Consider the following 16,032-nt stretch of genomic DNA (forward strand, 5'->3'; position numbering starts at 1 on the left):
TTTCCAACTCTACAAGTCAGTAAAATTCTTTTGTTTGCAGATTTCTGAACTTTTTCAGTAATACATCTGAGTGTAGGTTTGTTTTTTCTTGTGTGGGTCAGTCTATGGACTTTTCCTACCTTAAAACTCAGTTATTTTATTAATGGAAAAATTTCTCGAATTGTATTTTTGATATTTGCTTTCTTTTATTTTCTCTGTTCACTCTGAAACTCCTATTTTAAAAAATTTCTGGGCCAGTTCTCTAATTTTCTTATGTTTTTTCTCTCTTCTATTTATTTGTTTTATATTCTATTTTCAGGGGAGATTTCCTCCACTTTCTCTTCCAACTCTTCCACTGAGTTTTACATTTTAGAAAAACGTATACATTGGAAAAGGTATCACATTAGAAAAAATATAACATTTAGAGAACAAAAAAATCTATTAAAATATGATTTTTGTTTTCTTGTTCTGCATAGCCTGTTTCCTCCCAGTTGCTTTTTTCTGTTTTTGTCTTTCATTATCAAATCCTCTCTTCAAGTGTCTGGTGATCCTTGGCTGTCTTGTTCGTATAAAATAGTATGAACTAAAAAGCTAAGAGGAAGTTCTGTGTTTGGATGGAGCTCATTAATGGTGGGGTCCACTAAGAAGTAACTGGCTGTTTCCTTGGAGCACTCCTAGGGTGGGTATATTTATAGCTGTGTATACGTGTCTTTTGCCTAGAGAAAACCCTTCCAAATCTCCTGCCTGAAGGGCTATACATACTGGTACTCTGGAAAGCAAGTGGCGGAGGCCTGGGGTCTCAAATCTAGCATTTAAGTATATTCATTACCCCTTTTCCAGTAGGGTGGTTCACATTGGAATGTGCCTGATCTCTCAGACCACAGACATTTTGTACGCTTTTCAGAGAATTAAATTTTCAGTCTTTTGCTGACATAAGGAAGGGAATCTAATTCCTCTTTCAGAAGCTTCTGACCAGTTGTCATGTCTTCAGTTCTACCTTCATCTTCACTTGCAGCTCCTGAGCTTCTGGAGAATTTTACAATGTAAGTCAAGCTGCTTCTTTGTTTTTTGCCTACCACTGACTTAAGGTTCAGCTTTCTTAGGCTGCTTAGTTGTCACTTGTCATCTGTTTTCCAAGTAACAATATTTTTATTGCTACTGTTTTTTCTTGTTTTCTTATTCTTTGAGGGTTTATCTAACTGCCCTTGTTGTCCTTGCAGTGGAATTTTAGGAGGGAACAGAGCTAAATGCTTGCACTAAAGGTGCCAGGTTTAAACTAAAGTTCCTCTCTGCTCTTTTATATACTACAGAATCACAGTTCCTACATGTTGAAGGGATCCCTAAGAGGGCAGGTAGTAAACTCTTCAGAAAGCAAAAATGTTTAATTTGCAGATAAGGTGGTTAAAACGCCAGAAGCTGAGTGTCTTGCCCCAAGACATACAAAGTCACACAGATAGAGAACATGATATTCTATGTACCTTAAATAATTATCTCTCAAAGGTTAATAGTTTGTTTGTTTTTCTAATTTAGGATAATTTCAGCTATAGCTAGATCCTTTTCTGTATTACCTTGGCATCCTCTTCCACTGGGCAGATGAGTTCTTATTAAGATATTAGGTGTTAAAGTACAGTCATGTGCCACATAATGATGTTTTGATCAATGACAGACCACATACATGATGGTGGTCCCATAAGACTATAATGGAGCTAAAAAATTCTATTGGCTAGTGACATCATAGCTGTCATAATGTCATAGTGCAATGGATTAAGTGTTTGCGGTAATGCCAGCCTACTGTGCTGCCAGTCATATGTAAGTATGGCACATAAAATTATGTACAGTGAATAATAATAATCGACTGTGTTACTGGTTTATGTATTTACTACACTATACTTTTTATCATTATTTTATAATGTACTTCTAGTTATATACATATATAAAAAAAGAGTTAACTTTAAAACAATGTCAGGCAGGTCCTTCAGGAAGCATTCCAGAAGAAGGCATTGTTACCACAGGAGTGATAGCTCTATGAGTGTCATTGCCCCCAAAGACCCTCCAGGGGGACAAAACGTGGAGGTGGAAACAATGATACTGATGATCCTGACCCTGGTTAGGCCTAGCCTAATGTGCGTGTCCGTTTTTTAACAAAAAAGCTTAAAAAGTAAAATAAAAAAATTTAAAAATAGAAAAAAGCTATAGAATAAAGATAATAAAAAGCATTTTTGTACAGCTATCAAATGCGTTTGTTTTGAGCTAAGTGTTATTACAAAAGAATCAAAAATTAAAAAAATAAAAGTTTATAAAGTAAAAGTTATAATAAGGTAAGATTAATTTATTTTGAAGAAAGAACTATTGTTTAAATAAATTTAGTGTAGCCTAAGTGTACAGTGTTTATAAAGTCTACAGTAGTGCGCAATAATCCTAGACCTTCACATTCACTCACTGCTCACTCACTCACTCGCCCAGAGCCACTTCCAGGCTCCATTCATAAGTGCCCTAGACAGGTGTACCATTTTTTTTCCTGTATACCTTACCTTATATTTTTCTGTACCTTTTATATGTTTAGATACAAAAATACTTAACATTGTGTTATAATTGCCTACAGTATTCAGTACAGCACCATGCTATTCAGGTTTGTAGCCTAGGAGTAACAGACTATACCATACAGCTTAGATGTGTAGTAGGCGGTACCATGTAGTTTGTATAAGTACACTCTATGATGTTTGCACTATGATGAAATTACGTAACAACACATTCCTCTGAATGTATCATTGTTGTTAAGCTATGCATGGCTGTTATAAAATGTGGTTAAACATGAAGTTGGCTTATAATAATTTCAGACACAACCAAGTTTTCAAAGCAGTGGATATGCCTTAGCTATATCCTTTTGAGAAATGTATATAAAGAATTTTACAGGCTGGACACAGTGGCTCATGTCTGTAATCCCAGCACTTTGGAAGGCCAAGGCGGGCAGATCACTTGAGCCCAAGAGTTCCAGAGCAGCCTGGCCAATATGGCAAAACCCCATCTCTAATAAAAATTCACAAATTAGCCAGGCATGGTGGCACACACCTGTAATCCCAGCTTCTCAGGAGGCTGAGGCATGAGAATCGCTTAAACCCAGGAGGTGGAGGCTGCAGTGAGCCAAGATTGAGACTCTGTCTCAAAAAAAAAAAAAAAAAGAATTTTACAGCGTATCAAAATAGAATTTAAATGTAGTTTGTATAGCTTTTTAAATGGTAAATCAATTATTTTTAATTTTCAAGAAATATTTAAAATGGAAAAAACACTTTGGTTTGTTTCAAGTTCCATCATTTATCTGTTAAATTTTATAAGAAAACACAGGCTTTGACAAAAAGGCATTTGTAGAGAAAAAAAGGACTGGGATTTGGGAAAGATTCAACTTATTTTAAAATGATGCTACTTTTTTTTTTCCAGTGTAATATAGGCTACAGCCTTAAAATATTACTAAAGTAAAATAATAAAATACTTTTGATAAAATAATTCCTTTTAGTCCATAAAAGTTTTAAGAGCTTTATAAAACTGGGCACTAACAGAGCTTTCATAAATGCAGCACTCTAGAGAAGAAAATGAAGAACGAAGAGAAAACTGTCCTTAAATACTTACAGATTCTTTTCTGCCCATAGTTTTGCTGTGTGAGCGGGAACGTGAGATGTTGCTAAAAAAGGAATCTTTTTTAGTAGCAGATGAAGGTGGAGAGCCAGTGAATTCTCTTCCTCCAGGCAAACTCTCAATGCTTGGAGATGAACTGATGTTTTTAGAACTTAGCCCTGTAAGAAAAATTAGGTAGCAATAATGAAACACCAGACTCTTTCACTAAGCTATTCGATCTACTGTTTTTAATAAATGATGATCAATTATGATACCACTAGGTTGATACTATCAACATAATGACACTATGGAGTATTAAAATGCATGCATTTTTATGTATCAGAATAGCCACTGGTTTTCAAAAAAACAGTGAAGGTATCTACCACTATAGTTTTCTATGTTTTTTATACTATGATTATCCAAGCATTGCACACATATAAAAAGAACTAAAAAAAAAAAAATCAAAGTTTCAGTAAACAATGGTTAAATGACTGGGTGTTTCTTCACTAATGGAATAATCCCTTAATTACAGAAACCAGAATCTATTATACTGCACTTTACATTAGCAAGATTAAAAAATCCAAATCTTTGGCCAAAGTTTTTCAAAAAAGCATCTCTCGTCTTCCCTCTGGTAAGGGAAAGTGTCACTGAAAATTCAGGAACATTAACATTTTAGCAAAAACCTGAAGAAGGTGAAGTACCCGCTTTGCAGCAAATATGCAAGAACAGCAAGTGCTAAGGCCCTAATGCAGGATCTTCGGTGTTCAAGGAGATCACAAAGTGACCGGTATGGTTAGAGCTAAGAGCAAGGAGGAGAAGGGTGAGAGATGAGGTTTGAGAGCAAGCAGGGGGATCAGAACAGGTAGGGATTTGTAGATGATTTTGATTAGTTTTACTCTGCGAAGGGAAGCTATGGGATGTCACTAGAGGGTTTGAGGAGAGGAGTGACATGATTTGACTTACATTTTAAAAGGATTGCTCTGGCTGTTGTATTGAGAACAGAATCAGAGATGGTCAAGTGGGGGTGAGTCAGGGGGAACAAAGGCAAAAGCAGAGGAACCAATTTTTGCTAACGCAAAAATGTAAGTACTCAGAATGATCATAACTTGGTGGTGAGAGGTGGTCACATTTTGGACAAAACTGACTGGATTTACGGATGAACCCATTAGGAGTATGAGAGAAAGAGAAGAGTCAAGCTCAACTTCCAATTTTTGGCCTAAGCAAGAAGAATGATGGAGCGGCTATTTACTGAGGTGGGGAAGAGTGAAGGGAAGCAGGTTTTAGGAATAAATCAGCAGTTTAGTTTTAGACCTGCTGAGTCTATGGTGCCTAGTCAGATATCCAAATAGAGATGCCACATAAGCAGTGGGAAATGAGTCTGGATTTTAGGGGAGAGATGTGAGCTAGAGATACACATTTGGAAGTCAGTACCATAGAGACTGTATTTAAACATGAGGTTATCAATGGAGAAGGGATAGAGAGAAAAAGGATTTAGGACCACAGATTGACCCCTTGGAAACGTTACAATTTAAAAGTCAGAGATATCACAAGAAAGCAGCAAAGCTGACTGAGAAGCAGCAGCCAGAAGTAGGAAGAAAATCAAGTAGATAATAAGAGATACTTTATAGACTAACATTCTCCAATCTTGGGTCAAAGTTGTTACAATATAGTTAGAATAGTAATTATCTACTCCCAGTACCTGGGAGTCCCTGATTGTCCCTGATCTCAAGAAAATTTTATTACACTGACGCTTCCTCTGCATTAAATATCAGGGATTCAGATTAAGTTTCTGTCCTCCCAGAGTGCAGAACCTAGGGGTAAGGAGGTAAATGACAAACCAAGAATGCTAACCAGAATGTTATATTTCTTAGGAGAGAGCTATTACCTCTCCCTTGGATAGAAGGAGAGAGTCAAGCCACATTTCAGAAGAAGTGTGGCAGATTTGGAGGGCTGATACATCCCTCTTTAAGGAAATATTTGTGACTTCAAGGAAGATGGTTAGCTGATAGCCTTTAGCTATTAGATTGTTCAGGATCTGCCTCAGGTTTTGAACTAACATCATGCTCTTCTCAGGGTGGTTCCCAGCTAGTGATTGGGAATAAAGGGTCTACCCATTTCCAGTCAATACAGGACTCCTTTAATAGGAAATCTTGCCTGCAGAGTTCCCCTTTGAACTGGCAGAGACTTGTTAGATCTGTATCATGGTCTGCCCCCATCCCTCTGCCCAACTCTGATTCCTCCTCTTTTCCTTTCACCTGTGTTATTCCCCCAATAAACTTTCTGTACTTCTATCAGGGTCTGCTTCCTGAAGAATCCAACCTGTAATGCATGATATTGGAGCTGAGCCTTGAAGGACCCCTGAGGTTAGGAAAGAGTAGAGAACAGGCCCCAAGGCCTAGAAGTATCCTATGCTTATAAGGGCCTAGACTATGAAAATTCCACCTAGGCCTTTATTTCTTCCCTTCTCTCCCTCCATGTTTCCCACCCACCACCAGGACTCTAGGCCTTAACTTCCCAGGGATACTTTTTCATGGTAATAATCTCAATAACACGGGGTCCTAGAATATTAGAACCGAAAAAGATCTCAGGAACCACCTATTATTTTCTTTTTTTAAAATTACCCCACTTATATGTGAATACACTTTCATTATAAACAGATTAACTGTGAAAACAACACTTTGAGATATAATTCATGTCATAACTTTCACCTTTTAAAAGAATATAATTCAGTGTTTTTTACAGTACACTTACAGAGATGCATGATCATCAAAACTATCTATTTTAGAACAACTTAATCACTGAGAAAAGAAAACTCATGGCCATTAGCAGTTATTTCCAGTATACCCCCTCTTCCCACAGTCCCTGCAATCACAATCTACTTCTGGCTCTATGAATTTGCCTTTTCTAGACATGTCATGTAGATGGAGTGATACTATATGTGGTCTTCTGTGACTGGCTTCTTTCTCTTGGGACAGTGCTTAAAAGTTCATCTATGTTATAGCATGTATTAGCACTTCATTCCTTTTAGTTGCCAAATAATATTCCATTGTATGGGTACCACACTTAGTTTATATACTCATCAGTTGATGAACATTTAGCTTATACACGTTTTTGGCTATTATGAATAATGCTGCTATGAACATTCCTGTTTAAGTTTTTATGTGGACATATTGTTTCCCTTTGTCTCACGTAGATATCTAGAAGTGGAACTGGTGGGTCAATATGGCAACTCTGCATTTAACATTTTGAGAAACTGCCAGTTTTCAAAAGTGACTACACCATTTTACATTTCCATCAGTATTGTATAACGGTTCCAATTTCTCCACATGCTTGTCAACACTTACTATGAGCTATCTTTTTATTTCAGCCATCCTAGTGGGTGTGAGATGGTATTTCACTGTGATTTTGATTTGCAATTTTCCAATGGCTCATGATGCTTAGCATCTTTTCAGGTGCTTATTAGACACTCATCTTCTTCAGAGAAATGTTTATTCAAATCTTTTGCCCATTTAAAAAGTTGGGGTATTTTCCTTTTTATTTTTGAGTTGTAAGTGCTCTTCATATGTTCTGGGTCCAAGTTCCTTATCAAACATGACTTGCAAAAAATTCTTCTGTTCTGTGTATATCTTTTCACTTTCTTAATGGTGTCCTTGGAAGCCCAAAACTGCTTAATTGGATGAAGTCTCATCTACCTATTTTTTCTTTTGTTGCTTGTGCTCATGGTGTCATAGCTAAGAAACTACTGCCTAACCTGAGGTCATGAAGATTTACTCAAGTTTTCTTCTAAGGGTGTTATAACTCCTGCATTTAATTCTATGACTTATTTTGAGTTAATTTTTGTATACAGCGTGAAGAAGTAGCTCAAGTTCATTCTTTTGCATGTGGATATCTAGTTTTCCCAGAACTATTTGTAAAAAAGACTACTCTTTCCACATAAATAATCTTGGCACCCGTGTTGAATATCAACTTACCATACTCTCAACTCTATTCCATTTATATATGATGATCTTTATGTCAGTATCACATTGTTTTAATTAAAATAACTATATAACAAGTTTTGAAATCAAGACATGTGAGTTCTCCAGCTTTGTTCTCTTTCAAGATTGTTTTGGCTACTAGGGGTGCTTTGCATTTCCATATGAATTTTAGGATCACTTTGCCATTTTCTCCAAAAAAGACATCTGGGATTTAGATAGGGATTACAGTGAATATGTAGATCAATTTGGTAGTACTGCCATATTAACAACACAAGATTTATGAAAAATAAATTTATATTATCTTTTATATTTGCCTACACAGCTACCTTTATCAGAACTCTTTTTCTTTGTGTGGATTTGAACTGATGTCTAGTGTCCTTTCATTTCAGCCTGAAGGACTTTCTTTATTATGTCTTATAGGGAAGGTTTACTAGTATTGAATACTCTGAGTTTCTATTTATCTGTAATTGTCTGAATTTCCTTTTTGAAGGATAGTTTTATTGGATATATAATAGAATTCTAGACTGACTGGCTTTTCATCACTTTGAATTATGTCATCCTACTGCCTTCTTAACTCTCTGGTTTTTGATGAGAAGTCAGCTGTCAATCTTACTGAGGAACTCTTGTATATCATGAGCTGTTCTTCTATTGCTGCTTTCAAGACTCTTTTTGTTGTCAGCTTTTGACAGTCTGACTATGATATATCTAGGTGTAGATCTGAGTTTATCCTGCTTGGAGTTAATTGGACTTCTTTGAGGTATGTACTAATGCTTTTCATAAAAATTGTGAAATATTTCAGCCAGCATTTCTTCAAATATTCCATCTGCCCCTCTCTTTTCCTTCTCTCCTTCTGAGGCTCTCACTATCTGTATGTTATTATGCTTCATGGTGTTCTGCAGGTCCTTGAGGCTCTTTTTGGGTTTTTTTTTTTTATTCTTTGTCTTTCTGTTGCTCTAACTGGATAATTTCAGTTGACATATATTCCAAGTTCTGATTCTTTGTCAGCTCAAATCTGCTGTTGAGCCCCTGTAATAACTTTTAAAATTTCAGTTGCTGTATTTTTCAACTTCAGAATATCTATTTAATTCTCTTTTTATAAAGCCCCTATTTTTTTTACTGATCTTCTCTATTTGATGAGACACTATTATCTTTCATTCCTTTAGTTCTTTAGACAGGGTTTCTTGCAGTTCTTTGACATATTTACAGTAGCTGACTTAAAGTCTTTATCCAGTAAGTTTAATGTCCAGGCTTCCTCTGACACAGTCTGTATTGCCTGCTTTTTCCCCTTTGTGTGGGCCGTACTTTCCTGTGGTTTTTTTTTTCCTCATACCTTATACTTTTATTGAAAACTGGACATTTTAATAATATGTGGCAACTCTGGGAATCAGATCCTATTCCACCATCTGAACTTGTTTTTCCTGTTATTTGTTGCTGTTTTAGTAACTTTATTAAATTAATGTCAAATGGTGACAATTCACTAGGCATAGAAGTTTTAGGGTACTCCAGATACATTGTGCATTCTCCTGTGGTTGTAAGGTTACTTACTAGTTTTCAAAGCTACTGTAGAGCTGGAAAGAGGGTGACAGGAATAGGGTAAGCTAATATGCCATAAAACTCGCTCTTCTTACTAAGATTCAGCCAGTTTTCCTTGATGTCATCCTTTGGTTAACTTCCAGAGTTCTGAAAAAGTTTATTTTGATCATTTTTGTCACTGTTCTTATGACTTTATGGAGGAACAGATTTTCAGGGGCCCCTGCCATGCTACTCCAAAAGTGCTTCTCTCTGCTGACTTGCTTTCTGAACCCACCTTGATCTTGGAAATTTGTCTATGTCATATGTCCTCTTTTTAAGAGCTGTGAGGAAAAAATTTCTGTTAACACTCTTGAGTAGTCATTTAGGTTTCTTCTAATGTTTAGCTGTTCCAAACAAAAACATCAATTAACATTTTAGAAAGGTACACCTTTAGGCACAACCAGTTGGCTATTTCTCTACAAGGTAGAATTATATAAGTGGAACTGCTATGTATAACTATATGCACATTTTAAATTTAGATAAATAATTCCAAATTGCCTTAAGATTTTAACAATTTATAAGTCTGTTGCAATTTCTGAAAGCCTACCATCTTTGTGGAGACTGGATATGACATGATATTTTATATATGTAAACGTGTATATGGTTAATCAGATAGAGGAGGACTTCACTATGTTAGCTTAAAGTTTCCTGATAACTAGAGAGGCTGAGTATCTTTTAACATATTTTTACAGCCCACTTTAAGGTCCTTTGTGAACTCTCTGCTCATTTTACTTTTCAAAACTGATTCAGGAAAGTTTTTTCTAAATTCTGGAAATTAATCCTTTCTGTGTATGTCTACTTTTTCTTTTATGTCTTTTATTTTTAGGGTCCTGCTTAGGAAGCATTTCTTACCCTAAGATAATATAGTAGAATATAATTTAGGTATTATAAATCTAGGTTTTTCGTTTGTTCTTTTCATAAATTTCTCCTTTTTTCCATGAATTTTTCCTTTCATGAATTTTCTCCTTGCTCCTTGGAACTCCTTAAGCCAGTGGCTTTTATTGCCTTGGAGGTGGTGGAAAATGATAGCTAAACCAAAAGGATGGCTTAGTTTTGAATTTCAAATTACTTTTAAAAGGCCATAGAACAAAAGACAAATCAAGAAGCCATGGCATTTTGATTCACAAGGCTTTTTGACAAAATGAAAAAAATTCCATCTTTTAAAAAGCTTATATAACTGAATTTATTCATCTCTTCAAAGTTTGGATTATTGACTTATACCCCTCCAGTGTTAGTGACTTTTTAAAGGAATTGCTGTAATGACTTTTGGGATTTTCTTTTGTTGTTGTTGTTCCCTTATTAAGGATTTCTACTTCTTCTTGGGTCAATTTTCTTCTTCTTGGGATAATTCATATCTTCCTTTAAAAAACCATACGGGAGGCAGAATAATGCCTAAGCCTTTAATTCCCAGAGTCTATGAATTTGTTACCTTACATAGCAGAAGAGACTTTGCAGGTGTGATTAAGGTTAAGGATGTTGAGATGGAGAGAGTATCTTGGGTTATCATGGTTGGCCAACCTAATCCTGTGAGTTCTTTTTTTTTTAAATTTTATTATTATTATATTTTAAGTTTTAGGGTACATGTGCACAATGTGCAGGTTTGTTACATATGTATACATGTGCCATGTTGGTGTGCTGCACCCATTAACTCATCATTTAGCATTAGATATATCTCCTAATGCTATCCCTCCCCTCTCGCACGACCCCACAACAGTCCCCAGTGTGTGATGTTCCCCTTCCTGTGAGTTCTTAAAGTAGAAGAGGAAGGCAGAAGAATGAGCTAGAGAGAACGAACTCAAGAAGAAAGAGGAGAGAGTTCAAACATGAGAAGGGCTTGACCTGGTGTTGCTGGCCTTAAGGATGGAGAAATGGGGCCATAAACCAAGGAAGATGTCATCTTCCAGAAGCTGGGAATGGGCCTCAGTTAACAGACAGTAGGGGAATGAGGACCTTGGTCCTATAGGTAAAAGGAACTGAATTCTGCCAACATAGCAAATAAACAAGGAAACAGATTCTTCCTCAGAGCCTCCCGAAACCTTGATTTTAGCCTAGAGAAACCTGTGTCAGACTTTTGACCTAGAGAAATGTTAAATAAATTTCTATTGTTTACATCACTAAGTTTGTGATAATTTTTAAGTCAGCAAGAGAAAACTTCTCTACATTTTCAACTTATAAAGTTGTATATAGTAGTCTCTTACAGCAACTTATCCTTCTTCTGTATCTTCAGTTCTTTCATAATTCTTATTTTGAATGTGTTAGTATTTTTCTCTCATTTATTCTTGATCGGACTTACTGAATGTTGGATTACTTCAGTGTTTTTAAAGAACTACCTTTTGGTTTCACTCATGTAATCTGTTTTATTATGTGCTGTTCATCTTTTCTTTTATCTTTATTCATACCTTTACTTACTTTAGTTGTATTCTGATGTTCACTTTCTATCTTCCTGAGTTGTATGTTTAGATATTTTACAGTCTTTCTTGTTTTCTAATAATTTCTTTTCTTCTGAGTGGCCTTTTATCTCTGTCTTTCAGGGTTTTGGTATTTGGCACTATCATTATCATGAACTTCTACATTGGTAATTTTTAAACATTTCCTTATTAGTTCAACAGTTCTTTAGAAGAATGATTTTACCTTTACAAGTGATGGGATATGTGTGTGTATAAAATAAATAAGTATTTGGGAGCGGGGAGGGTAGCAGGTCTGTTGATAGACCTAAATTCTTACATGTCCCCAAATGTCCATTTTTTTTCTTCCCATTTGAATGTTAGCTTGGCTGAGAATAAGATACTAGTTCAAAACAACTTTTCCTCAGAACTTTGAAAACAAACTTAAATGTCTTCCAGCCTTCGGTTTTACCAATGAGAAATCTGATGTCTATCTGATGATTATCTTATAAACAAACTTTCTGTTTGTTCTCTCTGGAAGTTTCCTTGAAGTTTTGTAAATCTTTTATGGGGTTCCTAGGGTGTGTCATTTTTACTTTCATCCTGCTTATGGGATTTTTTTTTTTCTATCTCTAGGCCAGTATCTTTCTTCAGCTCTGGGAAATTCTCTTTATTACTCCTGTGATATTATACTCTACTTATGATCTCTAGACTCTCAACATTTGACATTACAGTTCAATTTCAGAGTTAATCTAAAATTTCAGGTAGAAGCATTAAATTTTTTTATACTCCTAGAAAAAGTTAGCATTTTGGGGACCATTATAACTTTTTTTCATTTTCTTCCAAAATGAAAAAAACCATTGTAAGCAGTTATATCTATTAAATCTTACAACATTTAGTTGTCTTGAATATTTTCTGAAGGGGGAAGGCATCATATATCAAATCTAATTATATGAAATTTGCCTGTAAAATTCTATCAAAATCTGTTGAAAAGTTTTTCCATTCAAAAGAAATTACAATATAATAAAACAAAAATCTTCAGAAGCTTTCCAGGTTTGTATAAATCAATTGTTTTCATGTTGAAATTATATTAAGACCCAAAAATCTTTTCTTTGATTCTAGATTTTATATATATCGTAGCTGGGTACTATTAATTTTTGTTTCCAACCATCTCTACATACATATTTCCCTAGTTTGCCTATTCCCCCCGCAAAAAAGTCAGAAAATTAGAATACACTTCAGCAATGTGATATTTGCAAAATGCTTGTCCATGTATATATCTGGACCTTTACATATATTATTTCATTTAATCCTAATGACATTGTGAGATGGTTATGTATGAGAAAATGGAGGCTTGGATGCTTTAATTCACTTGCTCAAGAACACAGTTATAAATACCACTAGAAACATCGTAAGTTAAACCCAGATTTGTCCAAACTTAAAAGACTACGCTGGCTGGGTGCGGTGGCTCACACCTGTAATCCCAACACTTTGGGAGGCCAAGGCTGGTGGATCACCTGAGGTCAGAAGTTCATGACCAGCTTGGCTGACATGGCGAAACCCCATCTCTACAAAAAATATATAAATTAGCTGGGCATGGTGGTGCGTGCCTGTAGTCCCAGCTACTCGAGCAGAGTCAGGAGAATCGCTTGAACCCTGTAGTCCCAGCTACTTGGGAAGAAGCAGGAGAACCCTGGAGGCAGAGGTTGCAGTGAGCTGAGATCGCACCACTGCATTCCAGCCTGGGTAACAACAGAGCAAGACTCTGTCTCAAAAAAACAAAACAAAACAAACAAACAAAGAAAAAAAGACTATGCCAATATATATAATTAAATTTAAATTTCTGAATCCTGCAGAATGACTCCAAGGAATTATTATTTCAAAATGACAAAAAAAGTTTTGGAAATAGGCCTTTCTACCCAATCTTTAGGATACATATATTTTGTGAATGGCTTTTCCTAGGAACAGAAAATATCTGATGGTCAGGCTTCTTGTATTCAATTACTAGTGTTCCTGCTTATATTACAATGGACAAATTTCACTAAGGGCAGGAAGTGTGGTCATTACCAGTTTCACCTGCTGGGAAAAAAGCTAGCACAGTGCCTGCACATTGTGGAGCTACCATAAATGTTTGCTGATGTTCAATCTGGAATATCTGAAAATAATTATAAACACCAATGCTGATCAACAGAAATATAATGTGAGCCACACATGCAATTTCTAATATTTTAGTATTCACACTTAAAAAGTAAAGAAAGATAAAATTAATTTTAATAATCTATTATCAGCCTGACATGAAGACAAAATAAAAAATTATTGACAAATTTTACATTCATTTTTTCATACTAAGTCTTCAAAATGCAGTGCATATTTTATACTCACAGCATACATTTCAAGAGCTCAGTGGCTACATGTGGCTAGGGGATACCATATTAGACAGCAAGGGTATAAACTAACGAACAGTCAAATTTTTCATGACATGAAGGTTATTATATTTTGTGACTATTGTAACAAAATAGGGTAATGATATGTCTGGGAGAAATCTTTAGAATACCTGCTTTAATAAGTTAGCTTATCAATTCTTTACTGTATGAGAATAATTAAACATCCAGAAAGAATTTGAAAGCATTTGTTCCCTTGAGGGGCAACAACACCCAGAGGTTTCTTTTGCAGCTATTACCCTGCTTAGTAAACTTCCTTTTTCAGTGGTAATACTAAGATCAGCTCTTATCAAAACTTATCTGTGAACTATGAAATTTCAAATTGGTGGTAGTATTAATATGGAACCTGGCCTACATCTCACATTAAAAACATGTTTCTCCTCAATTATAAAAATTAGCTTACTAACATATTTTTGTGCCCTCTGGGAACACAAACATTCAGACCGTTAAGAAAATGGAGTCACTAGAACATGTTCCCAAAGGGATGATGGAGAGCACAGTCTACCGTCCATGTTCCACACCTGGATATTTAACCAACAGATCAAAAATATAAAAATATACATATAAAATAACAGGCCGGACGCGGTGGCTCACGCCTGTAATCCCAGCACTTTGGGAGGCCGAGGCAGGCAGATCACTTGAGGTCAGGAGTTAGAGACCAGCCTGGCCAACATGGTGAAACCCCGTCTCTATTAAAAATACAAAAATTAGCTGGGCATGGTGGCGCATGCCTGTAATCCCAGCTATTCAGGAGGCTGAGGCACGAGAATCACTTGAACCTGGGGGGTGGAGGTTGCAGTGAGCTGGGAGTGCATCACTGCACTCCAGTCTGGGCGATAAGAGTGAGACTCGGTCTCAAAAAAAAAAACAAAAAAACAAACACAAACCAAACAGTACAACACAAATAGTACAAATAAAAATACAGTATAACAGGCTGGGTGCAGTGTCTCCCACCTGTAATTTCAGCACTCTGGGAGGCCGAGACTGGAGGATTGCCTGAGCCCAGGAGTTTGAGACCAACCTGGGCAACATAGTGAGAACCAAACTGTGAGACAGAGTAGTCCACTCATTTCTACAATAAAAATGAAAAAGTAGCCAGGTGTGATGGCACACACCTGTGGTCCCACCTACTCAGGAAGCTGAAGAGGGAGAATTACTTGAGCCCAGGAGGTAGAGGCTGCAGTGTGCCATGATTGCACCACTGTACTCCAGTCTGGGCAACAGAGTGGGACCCTGTCTCAACAACAACAACAACAAACCCAGTATAACATAGCATTTACATCGTATTTGGTATTATAAGTAATCTAGAGATGAAGTATAGAGGAAAATGTGCATAGGTTATATGAAAACCCTATACCATTTTATATAAGAGACTTGAGCATATGTGGATTTTGGTATCCACAGGGGTCCTGGAACCAATCCCCCACAGATACTGAGGGACAACTGTATTTCCTCTGGAGATACATAGGAAAAGCCCAGGTACCTGGAGCAGTCTTGTCTCAAGACAAAAGGATGCACTCTCAGACTTCTCTGCCTTTTTCGTATCTGGTATGCACAGAATCTGATCACATTTGTATAGCACACTGGGGTAAATGGATGTGGGCTCATCCAGGCTTCCCCTGGACAGCTCCTGAGCTGAGGGGTCAGTATTCTCAGCAAGCTTGTAACCCATAAGCTACATACTGGTTCCAAAGTTCTCTACATACCTTTTTTTTTTTTTTTTTTTGACAGAGAGGAACAGCATGAAACATTTTTGTTGCACGAAAATTTAAAGCATATTCTTAGGGGCACATTCTAAAATACACTGCTGTAGGGCCCTGCCCAATTCCCTCTTCAGGTCCAAGGCACTTATTTCCCCCAGCTGCTGGAAATGCTGGCTGTTGATGGCTCCCCTGAGTTCTTCTCTGGAAACTGCCCGCAACTGAAGAGAGCTTCCTTGCCCAAGGTCATGCCCCTTACCTGGGAATTAACTCCAATCCAGTGACTGGTTTGAGTTGACAAGTAAAAGCTGGCCCCCTTGCCTCAAGGTGGACAACTGTAGAGGACTACCCCAGCCCCAGAGGGTTCCAG

General features: G+C 36.6%; 1 protein-coding gene across 25 annotated transcripts in view; it reads right to left on the reverse strand.

Moving 5' to 3' along the window:
• The window catches only part of TBC1D5 (TBC1 domain family member 5), a 595,437-nt gene that overhangs the window by 53,995 nt on the left and 525,410 nt on the right, over positions 1-16,032 (reverse strand). For all 25 annotated transcript variants that reach the window (XM_063602211.1, XM_063602210.1, XM_055109554.2 and 22 more), the window contains one exon: positions 3,604-3,767. In XM_063602211.1, coding sequence (XP_063458281.1) covers positions 3,604-3,767 — 164 coding nt within the window. The remainder of the gene's footprint in view (positions 1-3,603; positions 3,768-16,032) is intronic.

The sequence above is a fragment of the Pan paniscus genome, chromosome 2 (genome assembly GCF_029289425.2).
Source record: "Pan paniscus chromosome 2, NHGRI_mPanPan1-v2.0_pri, whole genome shotgun sequence".
NCBI lineage: Eukaryota > Metazoa > Chordata > Mammalia > Primates > Hominidae > Pan > Pan paniscus.